The 17,726-nt window shown below is 37.8% G+C and overlaps 1 protein-coding gene across 1 annotated transcript in view; it reads left to right on the top strand.

Moving 5' to 3' along the window:
• The window catches only part of UNC13D (unc-13 homolog D), a 1,205,501-nt gene that overhangs the window by 824,922 nt on the left and 362,853 nt on the right, over positions 1–17,726 (top strand). Inside the window, exon 17 of the mRNA XM_044077226.1 lies at positions 5,732–5,829. Coding sequence (XP_043933161.1) covers positions 5,732–5,829 — 98 coding nt within the window. The remainder of the gene's footprint in view (positions 1–5,731; positions 5,830–17,726) is intronic.

The raw sequence follows: 17,726 nt of genomic DNA on the forward strand, positions 1-17,726 counted from the left end.
TTGCAGTCATCTGCAAACTTTGTCAGCCATAACCCTCCTGTGTTTGCTTGTACTTCAGAAAAGTAGATGCCACTTGTGACAGGCTTTGAGTCTGACATGGCGCCAGCAACTCTGAAGTTTGCAACCCATCTTGTGATGTATGGGTTAACATTTAAGCTGATGAGTTTTTCAATGATACCGATTGAGGTAGGCTGTATGGACTGCCTTTCCTCATCAATGGCTTTGGTGATTGTTTCAAAAGTCAACCAAGTTTAAAAGGCATGATCTGCCTTTGACAAAGCCAAACTGTTGGATCCAAGGTCTGCAAATTCCCAATGTCTTTATTTATGAGGTCCATTATGATCCTCTCCATGGCTTTGCAGATAAGGCTTGTCAAGCTAATGGGCGGTAATTACCATTGTGAAGTGGGACCACAGTTGCAGTACTTTGATTAAACAGCTGTCCTAGCTGTGGGTTTAATTCCTCATTGAGTTCGGACACCATCAGGTCCCATGGATGCTGTGTTTTTGCGAGATGTTTGGGGGCTGCAAATCATTTGGTATAGATATCTCTCGAAGTTTGCACTGAGTATGTTGGCAATGTCTGTAGGATCAGTAATCTTCACATCATTTTGAACTAGTTCTGAGCATATCTGGGAGTTTCCTCCTAGGTTTCTAACATAGCTAAAAAATTTGCTTTGGATGATTTTATGAGAGCTCTTAGTTTTTTACTTATAGTGATCATGGGTGTCTTACCTTTTAAGGATTTTGCTCTATCTTGTAGTAGCTTCCTCCTTTTGTTGTAGAGTTTGTTTATGGCTGGGGTCCACCAGACTGGACGCTTGCCTTTGGTACAAAGAGTCTTTGTTTTGCTTGGGATGTTTAGGTTATATAATACTACCAATAAAAGACACTATAATTTATTGGTTAGTGAGAGTAATGTATTGGATAACATCAGGGGAAATACAAATATTAGTTATGAAGCCAGATAAGGGTGGGGGTATTGTTATTGTAAACAAAATTGACTACAATTGTTGTATTCTTGCTATGCTACACGACGAAGGGAAGATTGTCGTGTCATCAAAGAATGAAGTTAATATAGCTTTGAGTAAGATAGGGTTAATGTTGGATGATAGTTTGTTCCAAGGTAGTATTAACGAAGCTATATACAATTTCTTGATTAACAAACACCCTGTTTTACCTGTGGTCTTTGAAATACCAAAGACACATAAGGATATTCTTGACCCCCACATACAGGCTCATAATTCCTTCTCGTTATAGTATGACTTATTTACTTGGCGTCTTTGTTGATAGATTAGTTAGGGAATTTTTAGTTCCCATAGATTATATCTTGAAGGATTCATGGGATTTTTTAACAAGGTTTAAAAAGGAATTATACAGTGACGAATGTTCATTTTCTACTATTAACGTTTGTGACCTTTTTACATCTATTCCACACAAAGTTGGTCTAGATTTATTTTATGAAGCTTTTAATGAGAAAACAACCTTAAACAATTCATTAATAAACTTTGTTATGTTATGTATGGACACAATTCTAAAAAATAACTTTTTTTGTTTTGAGGGGGAGTATTTTTAACAGAATCAAGGGGTAGCCATGGGTTTGAGTTGTGCCCCCTTATTTGATAATTTAGTTATGTATAGTTGGGAGAGAAAGCATGTATTTAACACTGATTTCCAACAGAAATGGTCCTTATATGTACGATTTTTGGATGATATTTTTATTATGTGGAACATTGATGGGTATGGTGAAAAATTTAGTGAATATATTAACAGTATTTGTGATTATTTTAAGTGCACCTCTACCCATAATAATGATGAAATTAACTATTTGGATGTGACAATTCATAAGGAACCTATGTGGAAAGAATTTTCTTCCACTATATTTAGGAAACCCACTTTTTCCAATGATTATTTGGAATTTAGTAGTAACCACCCCTTCTCAATGAAAAAAAGTATTGTGAAAGGACAATTTATTAGAGTGACTAGATTGTGTTCAACATTTGAACAATTTGTTATTGAGATGGAAGTACTTACTAATTTCTTTAAGAACAGAGGTTACCCAGAAAAATTAGTTTGGGATATGTACAGGGCTGTAAAGGAGAATTAGGGGGTCAAGTACACTCCATTATTGGGTAACCCGACGAGGATTAGTGATGAGACAGTCAACCCTGATGGACACTCAAGTAGCATGGTATTAACTTTTGGTTGTTACAGCCAAAAGGTTAAATATTGTAAGTAAGAACTGGGTCCTTTTTAGAGCAAATAATGAACTTCTACCCATTTTGGGGAATAACCCAACTTTTGTGTTTAAAACTAATGTGAATTTAAAATTTTTGTTTGAACATCCTACCCTTTTCAAAGGTGTACCTGGGAAAGGTACTACTGGATGTGGGCACTGTATTTATTGTAAATACATTTTTAAGGATACAATTTTGAATACAGGTGAATATGGGATTAGGATAAACACAGTTGTGGGTAATTGTGGTACAAAGGGTTGTGTTTACCTGGTCTTATGTCATGATTGTTCTAGTTTTTACATAGGGAAAACCGAAAGGACACTACGTAGAAGAATATATTAACATTTATACGCCATTAAACAGAAAAACACAAACAGCGCTCTCTTTAGACATTTAAATAGTAATCCAGGCTGCACAAAGTTTTTATTTGGCATTTTAGAAATTGTTTACAAGGATTTCAGAGGGGGTGATTGGGCAAATGCATTAGAAATAGCTGAAATGAAATGGCAAATAAGATTAAATGCCACCCACACCCCTGGTGTTAATGAATTTATATCTATCATGCCATTTTTAAAGCATAGAGCTTTGACACTTTGAATCAATTGTGCTAATATTTTAAAGTATTTTTAAAAATTCTTTTATGTATTTTTGTATAAAATAAAATGTTTAATTGTGATTTTAAATTCTATCACATGTATCGATCGAAGTGATTTGATTGGTTGAATTTTATTTTTAAATGGGGGCTTTTTGGGAAAATAATTGGTTCTGATGAAGTCCAGGCTTCCTGGAAGAAAGCGATTGACCATATTTTGAATAAACTTGTGGCAACTGTCATTTGGATTGCTGTCTTTTTGGACTATTCTTTCTCAAGCACCAATTCAGACAGGTAAAAGAGGATTAGTCTTTCTTGGTTTCTTTGTTCCTTTTTTACATCGTTGGATATATTGAAAATATAAACAACAAAACCTAGAGATATTTGAAAAATACAAAAAAGAAATATGGACATGGGAAAGAAAGAGATTTGATATAGTGCAATATTTATGCAAAGGAGAAAGCCAAGTTAACTAATATAGAGAAGGCAGTCTCAAACATATTCAAAGAGAAATACAGGCAAAAGCATCCAGATATGGAAAATTTCACAATAAAAAATAATATCACAAAGATGTAATGTGGAAAAGAAGATTAGTAAAACAGAAGTTAAAGAAATAGAAGTTGAAGTTATGGAGTGCCTGCAAAGTGAAGGATTTAATGTAGAAGGTCTAACAGACTACATCACAGCATGATGGAGTGATTCCACAGAATAAGGAAAAGCAAAAAGATCAGGAGCCATGTGAAAAAGAAATATGGACATGGGAAAGGAAAAGAAATTTAATATGGTTCAATATTTATGCAAAGGAGAAAGCAAAACTAGCCAATACAAAAAGAGCAGCACCAAAGATATTTGAAGAGAAATACAGGCAAAGGAATCCGGATATGGAAAACTTTACAATACAAAAAATAAGAAAACTAAGAGGAAAAGTAGAAAAAGAGATTAGTAATGGAGAAGTCAAAGAAATAGAGACTGAGGTTATGGAGCAGCTGCAAATAGAAGGATTCAGAGAAGAAAATCGAATGCAGAAAGCACCATGACAGGATAGAGCAATGGGTATCTGAATTAAGGGGAAACTAGTGGAACAGGAAGCAATTGGTCAGGTGCCATATCAAGATATTTTGGAGGCTTCCACAGGAAACCAGTATAAACATTCACTTGAAGCTAGACAGCAAGGAAAGAAACAGGAAACTGTGGAAACTCTGATGCAATGTTGAGGAGTGATAGGCCAGTTAGGTACTTCCCATATGACAGAGCAACAGATGACACAGGATGAAATTGAAGAGAATGTGCCATGGGAAGATGCTATAGAACTTTCTATAGAATGCCTGCCTGAAACGGAAAATAAGGGATGTGCCCTCAGTTTGGAAGAAAATGAGCTAAGAGAAGAGTTGCTTGATTTAATGGACATGGATAGATATATTAAGATCAATGAGAGAAATAAACTGCAAAAGGTCAGTACAACCCAAAAAGTAAGTCTGATAAACAAATGAATACAGTAATTAGGACTGTCCATATAGATCCATGTGATATAACATAAGTAAACAGGAAATATTACTGTGCAGCTAAATTAATAACTGATAAAGTTCTACCACAAGAACACAGGGCAGTGAGGGAAAGGAAGGGGAGAAATCAAATACCATCATGGAAGTATTAAATAGAGAAAACTATAAAGCAATTAAGACAAAAAGTGTCACTGTTAAAAGATTATACAAAAGGGAATAGATCAACAAAAATACTAAGAAAGATAGATGTGATTAAAGCAATGCACAGTATTAGAATACATTAGAATTCAAATAACTAACAAATAATTGTCAATCTCTAGTAGTTCCTACCCATATACCCCAACAATCATCGAGGTAATGTCACCACATCACCAATTCATGTTTAAATACATTGAAGATATATTTGCAATATACTGATATGTTCTGATATTGCTTTGCCTCTGCGTTAAATTGTTTTCCTGACTTGGACTTTATTTTATTTATAATTAGAAGTTGGGGTATCTGGTTTGCTGGACCTTTGTGTTGTTTGTGTGTCTGTGTGTGTGTGCGTGTGTGTGTGTGTGTGTGTGTGTGTGTGTGTGTGTGTGTGTGTGTGTGTATATATATATATATATATATATATATATATATACATACATAACTCAGTATGCTCACATCTGGCATTCAAAAGTATTTTACTTATTTTTATTTGTCGGTCAGGGTAAAGCACTGATCTCCATGGACCTTCCAGACTCAGCCTGGGAGGTGTGTCTGGTTATATGAACTGTTGACAGCCAGACAGTTAGCTAATGGTGACTCAGGGAATTAAATCCTGGACCTCTGGACTACACGTGATAGCTCATTAACAGCTCCTTAATTCTCTGCTCCAACTGACAGATATAAGTCTATTCCTGACTGATATATGTATATTAACCCAATGGCAAGCCAAAAATAGGACAGAAAATTACTTCCACTTTCTAACAAGCACTCTGTTCAGCCATCCTTGAATAGTTTATTGCTTATATGCAGTTTACTGCATCTGACATTTGTTTTATATTTTTATCAGTAAGGCTCCTGTGCTGTCTTTTTTCCATTGTTGTTGTTTTCTAACCTTCATGCTATCCATAGTATATTTATGTAGAGTCCTCTGCTTTCGCACGTGACTTTGTACTTAACTGTATTTAGCTTTAGCTTCAACATCACTGAGCACTGTTTTAACTTTTCACAACATTTTGTTATGCATCCACTATACATCAGTATTGATCTATTAAAAGCTAAATCATGCTATGAACCATTTCACTCATATTTATAATAGACATCTGAAGTACATCCCTTTCCTTATCATAATAAATTCCCTCTATCACATTCTTCCAGAACACTGTATAAGAAACTCATCTTTTTTATTTTTTTAACTGTTCACAGAATGAAGAGGAAAGAGTCAAGTCGCTTGTCAGGCTAACAGATGAAGTTAGCGTGGACCTTGAAAGCTGCAAAAAAAAGTGGAACAACTGCTTCTTCAAGTAATAATGCATGTTCATTATTTAAACAGATATTATATTTCACATATGTTACTACTTATAATGTTTGAACAGCAAAGACCTGCTGTCCTTTATGCTCCTATGCTGTCTGATACTAAGAACTACATAATGAATACATGAGTTACACTATCTCTATGGCACAGAAGGACAGAACCCTGATTCTGACTCTGAAATTGGTTCAAATGTCATGTCCTAGCACTAGGTTGCTGGTGAGGAAAAGGAATGTATTCAATGAGCTTATCCATACCACAGAAATGTTGATGGTAGTACCCCAGTCAGTTTGGGCTGACACTTGGTAAAAGCTTGCCCTGAACACATGACAAGTAAGACAAGCACTGCACTGCACCTTAAACCTTGGCTGCAGGTACTGTATGTAGAAGCATGCACTTCCTCAAGGCTTTAGCACAGCTATCAATGTACTATATTTGTCTTCCAGTAGGAGATGAGAGGAATAGGCATACAAGGAAAAACATGAGCTGTCTTTAGCTGATGACCAACCAGCAACTGACTGTCACTTCAACCACCTAGACGTAAGATGACCCCGGAGGATGGGGATTGGTATAATGGTTAAGGTATAACCTCACGGGCAAGAAGTACATCAATCATTAATGTAATCATTGTTTGTGAGACTCATCACTGTAGTTCTCCATGCCTCTCAAACTTATACTGATTTCTCTCTATTCTATTTCAAACTAGTAACCCACATTCTCATAAGCAGTGTATTTTTAGGGGGCATATAGGTTTGTAGGTAAGTACTAGGTTAGCTGCCTTTATGGGCAATTTTAAGCTTAACCAATTTCACTGAGTGAGAATCCCTTCCCTAATGGAAGGTTCTCTGGTAAGCCATACAGCAGGATGTAAAATAATTGTATTTTTACTGAAGCAGTCTTATCAAAATAGTGCAACATTATTCATATAATAGCTTTACAAGGGATGTGCAATAGCCAAGTGAGTACACTAGGGAGCTTTGCATACAAGTCTCTGCTGTAAGAAACACATAGGTTCATAGGTGTTTACTAGGCTAATGACCATAAGGGCCTTTTTAAGCTTATGTTGAGAAAGACCTGATTTATAACTCTGAACATAATATCTACTTAGAACATCTTGATATTTGGAGAAGATACATTGACGATTGCTGGGCAGTATGGAGGGATGAATTAGATGAGTTGTATGATTTCCTGGCATATCTTAACAACAATCAATGAGGTATTGAGTTTACTCTACATTATGATCATGACAACATCACGTTTCTTGATGTCTTGATCAATAGATTACCTGATGACACCTTAGGTACAAAAGTATACAGGAAACACCCGGAATATAACACCATTCTACATGCTTCCAGCTTTCATCCCCCACACATATCCAAAAACATTCCTAAATCTCAGTTTATTAGACTGAAATGAATTTGCTCTGATGATACATCCTACCATGAACAAAGTAATGATCTGACTAGCCGTTTCAGGACCAGGGGATACAAGATGGGTCATGTTTTTGATGCCATACACAAAGTTGGACACATGAATAGGGAAGATTTACTTACTTATAAATCTGATACTGTTTCAACTGTTCATCCCATTAGATTCACTACCACTTATGGAAGAAATTCTGATTCTCTGATTCAGAGTATTCATAGACACTGGAATCTCTTATTATACGATAATGATTTATCTTCAATTGTTCCTCCTAAATGTTTGTTCTCTTTCAGGAAAGGCAGAAATTTAGGCAGTACCTTCAGTCATTATAAACATTCACATGACATTGGAGGATTAGAACCTATACAAACTACCATTACTGGTACTATTCCTGTAGGATGTTATCCTTGTGGACATTGCATCAATTGCTCCAAAATATCCAAAACGAAGAAATTCACAAGTAGGAATTCCCCCATTGTATATGACATTAAGTTATTTGCGAATTGTAGTTCTGATTGGCTAATTTATTTAGCAACATGTACATGTGGGGCCTTCTACATAGGCCAAACCTCTAGGCCACTTAGGCTCCGAATCTCTGAGCACACTAGTAACATTAAAAAAGGTAGATTACACAATGCACTATATAAACATCAACTTTCACATCCATCTGCCAATTTTCTCTTTACTGTGATTGATATTATTTGTGGCAAAAAATCTAATAAAACTGGTTGGCACTCTGTGTTAAATTCAAAAGAAAAAAAGTGGATTATCAAACTAGGTGGTCTTTTCCCACCAGGACTGAATGACAAACTTTAGGATTGACCAATCACAACTGTGTGGAGTGTATTTATATGACAGCTTTGATTTTGCATGTGTTACACTGATGAAGGCTGTGTATGTGACACCAGCCGAAACCGGTCTGTGCATATTTTTGCTGTCCTTTGGATTTATCCATTAAATTCTCTTATTTTATTGGGTCATGTCTTGCTGGCTTCATTTTTTCCTTTTTAAGCTTAGACATGCATCCCAAACCTCTGACAAGTCCTTGATAAGCATAATCAGGGGCTTGGGAGATTAAACATTTACAAGCAGGGGGCCCTGGCAGATGAACCATTTACAGTTTGCTTGTGTCCATTAGAGACATAGGTGCCAAACCAGGGATGAATTTCCTGTCCCTCATCCAATTGTCCAAGTTAGACTTGAATTGGGTTAGGGAGGAACCCTGATTCACATGGATGGGGAGCCTGTTCCAGAGATGGGGTAGTCTCTGAGAAACATGCCTGTCTCCAGCAGGTTTTATTTATATCACAGGCAAGGTTTAACTCTTTAGAATGGTACTCTCTGTTTTGCAGATATACAGGAGGTCCATCAGAGTGGGGTCTGACAATGCCCTGAATGCCAGGCATAGATCTGCCTAAGTTGAAACTGCCCTGTGTGAGTACTGAACTCTCAACCTTCAGATTATGAGACTGATGAGCTACTCACACTGTGCTAACAAGGCTTATAGTTAGTTTACTACTTTGCCATCTTGTAACGTCTGTGAGCTGCTGCATGCATACAATTCAGCATCTAATGAAGCATGTATAACAACTTTCCAAAAGGATAAGATCAAAGTAATTACAATTGATCCTGTGGTGTTACACTAGATCCTGTGGTGCAGAGACACCATTGTTCCTGTGATGCAGTGGCACCATAGGTCCTGTGATGCAGAGGCACCATTGATCTTGTGATGCAGAGGCACCAATGATCCCGTGATGCAGGGGCACCATTGATCCTGTGATGCAGATGCACCATAGGTCCTGTGGTGCAGAGGCACCATAGGTCCCATTCTGCAGTGGCATGAAGCCCTGACTGCAACCCACAAAACATGTGTTTGACTAGTGGGCATAGACACTGGAGGGAGCAGGGCAAGGAAGATGACAGTGAGTGGCCATCCTTGGGAGACAGGGATGGCTTTGTTTCATCATCAGGGTGACATCTACAAAGAACATTAAGTATAGTTTCAGAGAAGTTTAAGCCTGTGGAGTGCATGCTGTCCAGAGGCCTGGCTGATCATGTAGTCAGAGGAATACATGCTCCTCATGGATGGCAACACTAGCACATGTCTAGTGAGTCATTTTGGGGAGTAAGAACTCTAAGAAGAAAAAAGAGGAGTCCACCAGGCCATTTATGGAAGGCACTTTGGACAAGGGGACATGATGAAGGTATTTGACCATTGTACTTCTAACCTGATCATATGTGATGGCGTGTATGAAAAAGGAGTACTGATCATTTTTAACAAGTCATGCAAAAAAGGGGGAAAAAGAGTACTACATTCAACATTTGATATTTATTTATTTTATTTTACATTTGTTGATCGGGCTAGTCTAGTTGGATACATGTCCATTTTCAGTAGAGGCCCGGGGAGAAAAGCTCCACAACATAGAAAAAAAAGAGAAGAAACTTATACCCAATAATAAGCATTTCAAAAGCAATGCTAGTAGGACAGACAATGAAAAATACATGAGGCGAACAAGTTATAAACAAAGGAATAACAACTAGAGATATAAAGCATTTGGAGTCCTGATATCACAAGATATTACATGTTGAAAGAATTACAAAGTCATTGAATATAAGAATATTACTGTTTATTTATTTATTTTTTTTAGGCTATTAAAGGAGTGTAGCCTTGGTCAGTCTTCCCTTACTTTTGCCAGTTTTCTTGTGCCCCATTTGGTGCAGGTGAGACTGTTCTTATGTTGTTGTGCATGACTCTAAAATAGAAAGATGTGGGGTCTTTTGAAGTTTAAGTACTGCACATATTATCCTTGGAACAGTAAAGGTTTATGTGAAGTAGAGGGAATGCATTTTGATTCTGACAGTGCAGTATTTCATAGTATTCCCCATACTCTGAGGTACACTGATCTCGCGATCTCTTATACCTATATATATATATATATATATATATATATATATATATATATATATATATATATATACTAAGTTATGTCACAAGACTGAGTTTTCAGAAACTTGAAATTGATATAGGTGAGACAATATGATAAAATTTCTGAAAACTTGAATATTAAAAAAAAATAAAAAAGAACCCCACAAAAATCAGTCTTTTTTTACATTGTTGCAGGTAGCAAGCTCCCTTACACCACAGCCCCCACAACCCCTGCAAATTAAATATACCAATTCCGCGATCACACTACATTAAGGAAAAACGGTAAATTTCCTGATCCTCACTGTACTGTGATCTCCATTCAAAAGCTGTAGTGTAATCTTGCACAAAAAGCTGCTGGTAGGCAGAAAAACAGCCAAAAGAAGCATTTGCTCTTCTTAAGAGCATTCGATAATAAATCTTACATCTATAGATACACACACACACACATATATATATATATATATATATATATATGTGTGTGTGTGTGTGTCTATATATATATATATATATATATATGTATATATATATATATATATATATATATATATATATGTAAACTTTGTAACAGATTGGATATGGAAAATGTCTATGTGCCTTTAAATGTGTACTCACAATCATAGCTCTCAACCTCTTAGAGCAAGAAATCTGGACAAAGCCATTAATAAAAGTGGGACAAAGGGGCAAAAATAGGAATAATTTTTAAATATTGCTCTTACAAACTTTGAAAGTTGATAGCATAACAGGTTTTACATTAGCATAAATTTTCGGAAGGGTATGAAGTCTGAAACTCAAATGCCTGTCATTATTTTCTAACTTCAGTCTTTAATGATTTGCTACTAATTTGTCAGAAAACCACAATTTTATGAAAAACAGACCAAACATATGAAGCAGAAATCTGGACATTCTGGGAAATTTTCTCCGGTTTGATTCTCAGCTGGGGTGCCTTCTGTGCCGAGTCTGCAAGTCCTCTCTGTATTCATGTGGGTATCCTCTGGGTGCTCCAGTTTCCTCCCAGATTTCAAAGACATGTATTTTGAGTGTGTTGGGCCTCTGCTGAAAATTGGATCTGTCCTAGTCAGACTATCCTGGTAAATAAATGTAAATTAAATGAATACTGCAGTGTGGAGTGTGGGAATATCCTCACATTACTTAGCTAATTGCCTATTATTCTGGTATAGAAAATATAGTGGCTTGGTAGGCTAAATTCAAGAAGTTAGTTTCCCAGTAGAGAATCCCCTGATGAAGGGCAAGCAGCACCTAAAGGAATACCTAAAAATGTGGCATGGAAGAGGCTCATTGGACTCACCTGTGGAGTATGCCTTGTGAAAATACATGCGTTTAAAGCTGAATGTTGAGCCTGAGAGAGGCCTGAAGCACTGGACTTCCTTGTGTTGTAAGGGAGCCTATATCCTGGATGGGCTGCACGGATTGTAACATTGTTATGAGAACTGTACTAATGGAACAGTTTACTTTCTTTTGAATCTACAAAGCTAAATGGGATAATTTTAGTTTGATGATTACTGAATAACCCTGTGTTTTACATACATCCAGCCTTCAGAGTCTTTTTTGGAACTTTCATTGCCTGTATGTGCATGAACAGCTATCCAAAACCTTGTCAGTTTTTACTTCATTTCTGTACCTCTTCTGCCAGGTGTAAATCCTATTTGGCTTGTTAATCCCCAGTCATACTGTGACTGTTATGTTCCTGTTATCTGGTTTCTACAACTACAGTGGAATCAGTGGGGAAAATTGTGAAATGATTTGTGGGCGCTGCTAGAAGCCTGGTGTAACTAACTAGCAACAGCTGATTATGCTGGCCAGCATGGCTGCTCACCCCAAAATTGTGCCATGTCTGAAGAAACCACCCAGAAACGATGACCAGGAATTGTACTTAGTGACATTCGAATGATACACCTTCACAGAGAACTTAAGCTGAGCAAACTCTGGGCAAGAGTCCTGCCATCTCAGCTGACAGCAAAGAGACTGAAAATGTACATAGATATGAAAGAGACTAACTGCATGGACTGTTACAAACGTAAAAGGAAATGTTAGCCAGAGTTGCTGCAACTCCTGAGGTAAAGCAATGAAATTTTACAACTGAACTTGTAAGGTAATAAACCAGTAAGTGAACAGATGTTTTCCTAATATCACATTACACTGCTTTGTCATGTACCGATTAACAATAGCAAAATAAAATATTATTAATTTTAGCAAGTAGATAAATTTAAAAGAGCTTTGCCTTGTAAAATAAAAAAAAAACATACTGTGAAAGTGATAACAAGCCAAGGCTAACATTGCTTTATCACTTCTTGTGTGGAACAGAAATTCGCAAGTAATGTGTTAATTTGCTGTAAACATAGTAGGAGGAGATCGAACTGATAAGTTCTGTGCCACTATTATTGTGGAAAATACATGTAGTAGGATGTGAAAAGTGAAATTTGTGCCTTATGTGTACTTGTACTAATAGAATGTCTCATAACTACAGCTCGAATAGAGTCAGCCTTGTGACACTGTGTTACAACCAAGCTAATAAAATGTATTGTAGTTTTAGAAGATAGGGAGGTTCCAGCCCTGCTGAAGTCAGGAAACACAATTTCCCTTGCCAAGCTTCTCCTAGTATGTAAGCATAAAATCAGTAGCAATCAAAAAGTAGCAGTAATATTCACTAGTGGTGACAGAAAAAAGTATCCCATTTTACAAGTACAGATACAGATAGCTGTGATCCCTGATTTAGTCCATTATGTAATATTGGTAAAATACTTTACCCACTATAAAGCTCTCCCAAAAATGTGTTCATAGGTTGATAGGTGTGCATTAAGCTAATGGCCCTGGAACCTTTACAAGCCTAGCCCCATAAAATTGCCCAGGCACCTTGCCCCCCCGATGTTAGTTCACAGTGCTGCTATCCAGTAGGCAACTGGAATGATCCTTGGAGTGAACTTTCTGTTACCTATCCACTCATCAAGATTTCTCTTGAAGAGGTCTAGCAAGATGATTGTTTGACATGAATAGGAAGCTTATTCTAGAGTATGGACAGTCTTTGGGAAGCATGTTCTGTTAATTGTGGCAATGAGGATGTGATCTCTGGAGCATGTGGTGTTGAAGGATTGGGATTTCTTTCGGTGTAGCATTTCAAGTAGGGTTGGGTTGGACATGGCTTTGTAAGTCAAGCAGAGATCACCTCTAAGTAGATGATAAGAGACTGAAAACAGCTGAGGTTTCTTGAGTCTGTCCATGTAGGACATGCGTTTAAGACCTTGGATAATTTTTGTGAGGTACTTTTGTGGCCTCTCCAGCTGTTGTAGGTGTCTGGTCAGGTACATGCCAAACAGGGTGTTATATTCGATGATTGGTCTAATGAGAGATGAGTAGAGAGGGATAATGACTTCTTTCTTCCTGGATGTGAAACCTTTGGTTAGAAGATGTGCCACATAGAAGGACTTTCTGACCACAGTGGCAATGTGGTGGTCACAGGTGAGGTGGCTGTCGACCTGGGTGCCCATTCAGTGTTCAGTAGGCTCCCTTCAACATGGTAATTTGTGGGAACTGAGTTTTTTCCAAAGGGGATGATAATGCATTTTTTGGCATTAAGCTTCAGGTCATAGTTCCGACACCAGTCATTGGTCTCAGAGAGGCCCTTTTGTAGGATGTCTGCATCACTTGGGGAGTTGATAATGACTCCTAGCTTGCAGTCATCAGTGACCTTGGTCAGCCAAAGTCCTTCTGTATTGGCCTGGACTTCTGAGAAGTGGATGCCAAACAGGAGAGGGCCCAGGACCGAGCCCTGTGGGACTCCACTCATGACTGGTCAACAGTCTGACTTGGAATCCACAACTTTCACTCTGTGGGTCCTGTCTGTGAACCAATTTGCAACCCACCTAGTGATGTAAGGATTAATGCCTAGTTTGGTGAGTTTATCAATGATACCTGAGTGGGAATTGGTATCAAAGGCCTTGGCCAGGTCAAGGTAGGCTGTATGCACTGCCTTACCCACATCCACAACCTTGTTGACTGCCTTGAAGAAGTCAACCAGGTTCAACAGGCAGGATCTCTCCTTGTCAAAGCCAAACTGTGTGGGGTCAAGAGTTTGGAGATTGCCTATATCTTTGTTAAGCAGGTCCATGATGATGCGCTCCATAGCTTTGCATACCAGACTTGTCAGGCTAATGGGGCGATAGTTCCCAGGTTCTGTAGTTGCTCCCCCTTTATGGAGCGAGATGACTGTAGCAGTGCACCACTTGTTATGGACATAGCCTGAGGTAAGACTGTGATTGAACAGGACACACAGATGTGGTGCCAGTTCACTTTGTAGCTCATGTAGGATGCAGCCAGGGATATTATCAGGTTCCATGGACACTGTATTCTTGGCTTTGGACAATGCAGCTTTTACCTGTGCCACCAAAATGGTGGGTATTAGGCTTCCTTCTGGTATTATGATAGCGCCCTTGGGGGAAGAGAGGAGTAAAGTTGGCACTGAATCTGTCGGCCAGTATGTTGGCTATATCTGTTAGCTTGGTATAGGAGGTGCCATTGTGTAATAACTCAGAGCAAATAGAAGGCTTTGTGGTTGTTTTTGGTGTCAGCCGCAATTCTGCCTTCATAGCTGGCTTTAAGGGATCTCAGCTTTTTATTAAGACTAAAAAGGAAGGTTTTCCAGTCTTGTGACTTCATTTTTTTCTGCAACAGTTTCTTCCTTCTGTAGTCAAGTTTATTGATGGCTGGGGACCACCAGATTGGCTACTGGCTGGTGTAAGGAGAAGACCACCAGATTGGCTGTTGGCTGATGTAAGGAGGGAGAATCTGTCAGCTTAGTGTAGCAAGCTTCTAGTCCCATGCAATATAAGAATAGGGGAAGGGCAAGGGAGTGGCACTCAGCAAGCAACATAAGTTGGCATATAAACAACAAAAGAAGCCAGGGTTTGGTTGTGTGGGACAATAAAAACCATCCTATGTTATCAGGAGCATGTTCCAAGACTAGAGTAACAGAAACCCAAAATTGTAACAGAGAGCAGTACTGGGACTGAAGATGAACCAACAGAAGTCAGTACAGAGACTTATGAGAAACAATAGCATTGAAATGGAGACAAAGACAGATAAAGAAAGGCACATGAGCGAGGTCCTTCACAACAAATTGAGTGCAGAAAGTGAGATAAGCATAACAATGCAGTTCTGTGCCTTTTTCTACTAGTGTAAAGTGTGATTGAAGGTGGGCTTGAAGCTGCTTAAATCTGTGAACTAAGAAAAAATAAACCTGATGCTAAACTTTATACTTGGGTACCATTAGCAGTAAATGGGAAAAATGACAAAGGAAGAGAAAGTGAGAGGGCGGTACCCCCATGCATAGTAAGTGCAGACCAATCTAAAAGGAAAGAGGACACTCAAGATACCTGCACTAAGGGCCAAAAAAAGTAAATCAGAAAGTGATTTCTATTTAAATCAACCTTATACAAAGAAAGATATAGAAGATGCTATAGTAGCAGTATTTTAGGTAAAGTAGCAGTACTTTCTACATTGAAGCAAATTGCTGAAGAAAGTAAACCTCATCAAGATTCCACGTGACAGTGGAAAGGTAATTTAAGTTGAGTAAGAGAGTACTTAACTAAGGTTATATAGAAAACACATGAACATGATGCTTCCATTACTACTTTTTTCTATTTTTAGTTAAAACATGACCTCTTTCTGAGTAAGTGAAAAAAAGAAAGAAATTCTGTATCATTTACTAATGACAAAACCTCACAGTGCACTATTAATAAAGCTAGCCCTTTCTTACATGTTTGGAGGTCACCAATGAATGGACAAAACTAAAATAAGGGTATTAGCCATGTTTTATTGTCCTGGCATAATGAAAAAAGATAGAGAACTCATGTGCTTCTCCAGAATGTCAGGAAAACAGCATCCCATCCTGAATAATGGAAACCTCTTGATCCTAACACCTATCATAGGAGTACCATTTGAATGTATTGCCATGGATATACTGGGGTCAGTGACAAAATCTAGCAAAGACTGTCAGTAAATGCTAGTCATAATGTGCTATGCTACAACATTTCCAGAAGCACTATCATTATGCAAAGCTAATACTAAGGCTACTCCCAGGGAACCAATTCTGTTCTTCTGAGTGGTCACCCATAAAGAGATACGACCCATGGTACTCACTTTATGTTGGGGTACTGCACCAGTTAATCATTCGTTTAACTGTAGTGTGATGGATTAGTACAGAGGTTTAATAAAACCCAAGGAAAATTATGGATGCAGATACAAACACTGGACCACTTGTTATCCTACTTATTGTTGTCAGAGCTGTGCCATAAGATTCATATAAAAGTTGGCAATTTGAGCTTTTGTATGGTACGCATCAAAAAGTCTTACTTGATGTTGATAAGCAAACATGGGAATAGAAAAATGCGCCATTTAAAAGTGTAGTAGAACAGTGTGGTAGTTTTCAGAGTAAATAGAACACCGTGGTAGTTTGTAAAATAGATTAAAACTGTTAATGTCCATAGTAAGGGAGCACTTGCAGACAGCCTAGAAACGCAGCAAAGAATTAATAATAGGAATGCCCAACTCAGCTAATGTAATCCAGAAGATCCAGTATTAGTGTTAATGCCCTCCAAAAAGGAAAATACGCAGAAATTGGGCCAAGAGGTCATTAACACCTTGGTAGTATCCACGTTAGGTCTTACCTGCTTTTTCAAGTAGGGACAGGCCAGTCATACCAGGGATGAATTTAGGAATGCCCATACAAATATGTAACTCCCTTTGAAGATAGTGAATTGTACTGCTTAATTTGGAGAGGAAATTTATTCCAGAGAAGGAGTAGTTGATGCAAATCTATCTCTCCACTGTGTTTTGTTGATTTGTTTAAGTAGATTTAGGTCTCTGGTCACAGTATATGAAGGATTCTTTGATGTATGAAGGTATAAGAGGTTTCGTACTGCTGAATCCCTTATGATCCCTTATGGATTGATTAGTGAGGCACATATCACTCCTAAGGAGTCTATAGTTTATTAAATATAGGGATAGAGCTTCTACTCTGTCCTGGCAGCTCAGATTTATTTAAGCCCTTGGTCATTTTAGTTAGGGACCTCTGCAGTCTTTTCAGTTGCTTAGTGAAATCCATCCCAAAGGGGGTAATTCATTCTATGATAGGCCTAATCAGTGTGTAGTACAAGGGTATGGACTTATTTTGATCTTGAAGATATGCCTTTTGCAATGAGTTGTGGAAGGTAAAAAGACTTTCTAGCCAATGTTGTAACACGATAGTCAAAAGAAATTAACCTATCCACTCATGTTCCATGGCATCTCACTACATTCACATTTTGAAGTGGGGTGTTGTCTATGCTATAAGCTGCAGGTAATTATTTACTAAATTTGATAATGCACTTTTTAGCCTTTAATTTGAGTAGATTTTTATTATGCCAGTTATTAAGAAATGTTAGCTCATATTAGGGTGCTTATGAATTTAAGATAGACATTAAAATGACATCCAGAGACATAGAGGCTGAACAGCAGAGGTTCCATTGCATACCCCTAGGTGCTCC

Source organism: Protopterus annectens, chromosome 7.part0 (genome assembly GCF_019279795.1).
Source record: "Protopterus annectens isolate FY-2018-M chromosome 7.part0, PAN1.0, whole genome shotgun sequence".
Classification (NCBI taxonomy): domain Eukaryota; kingdom Metazoa; phylum Chordata; order Ceratodontiformes; family Protopteridae; genus Protopterus; species Protopterus annectens.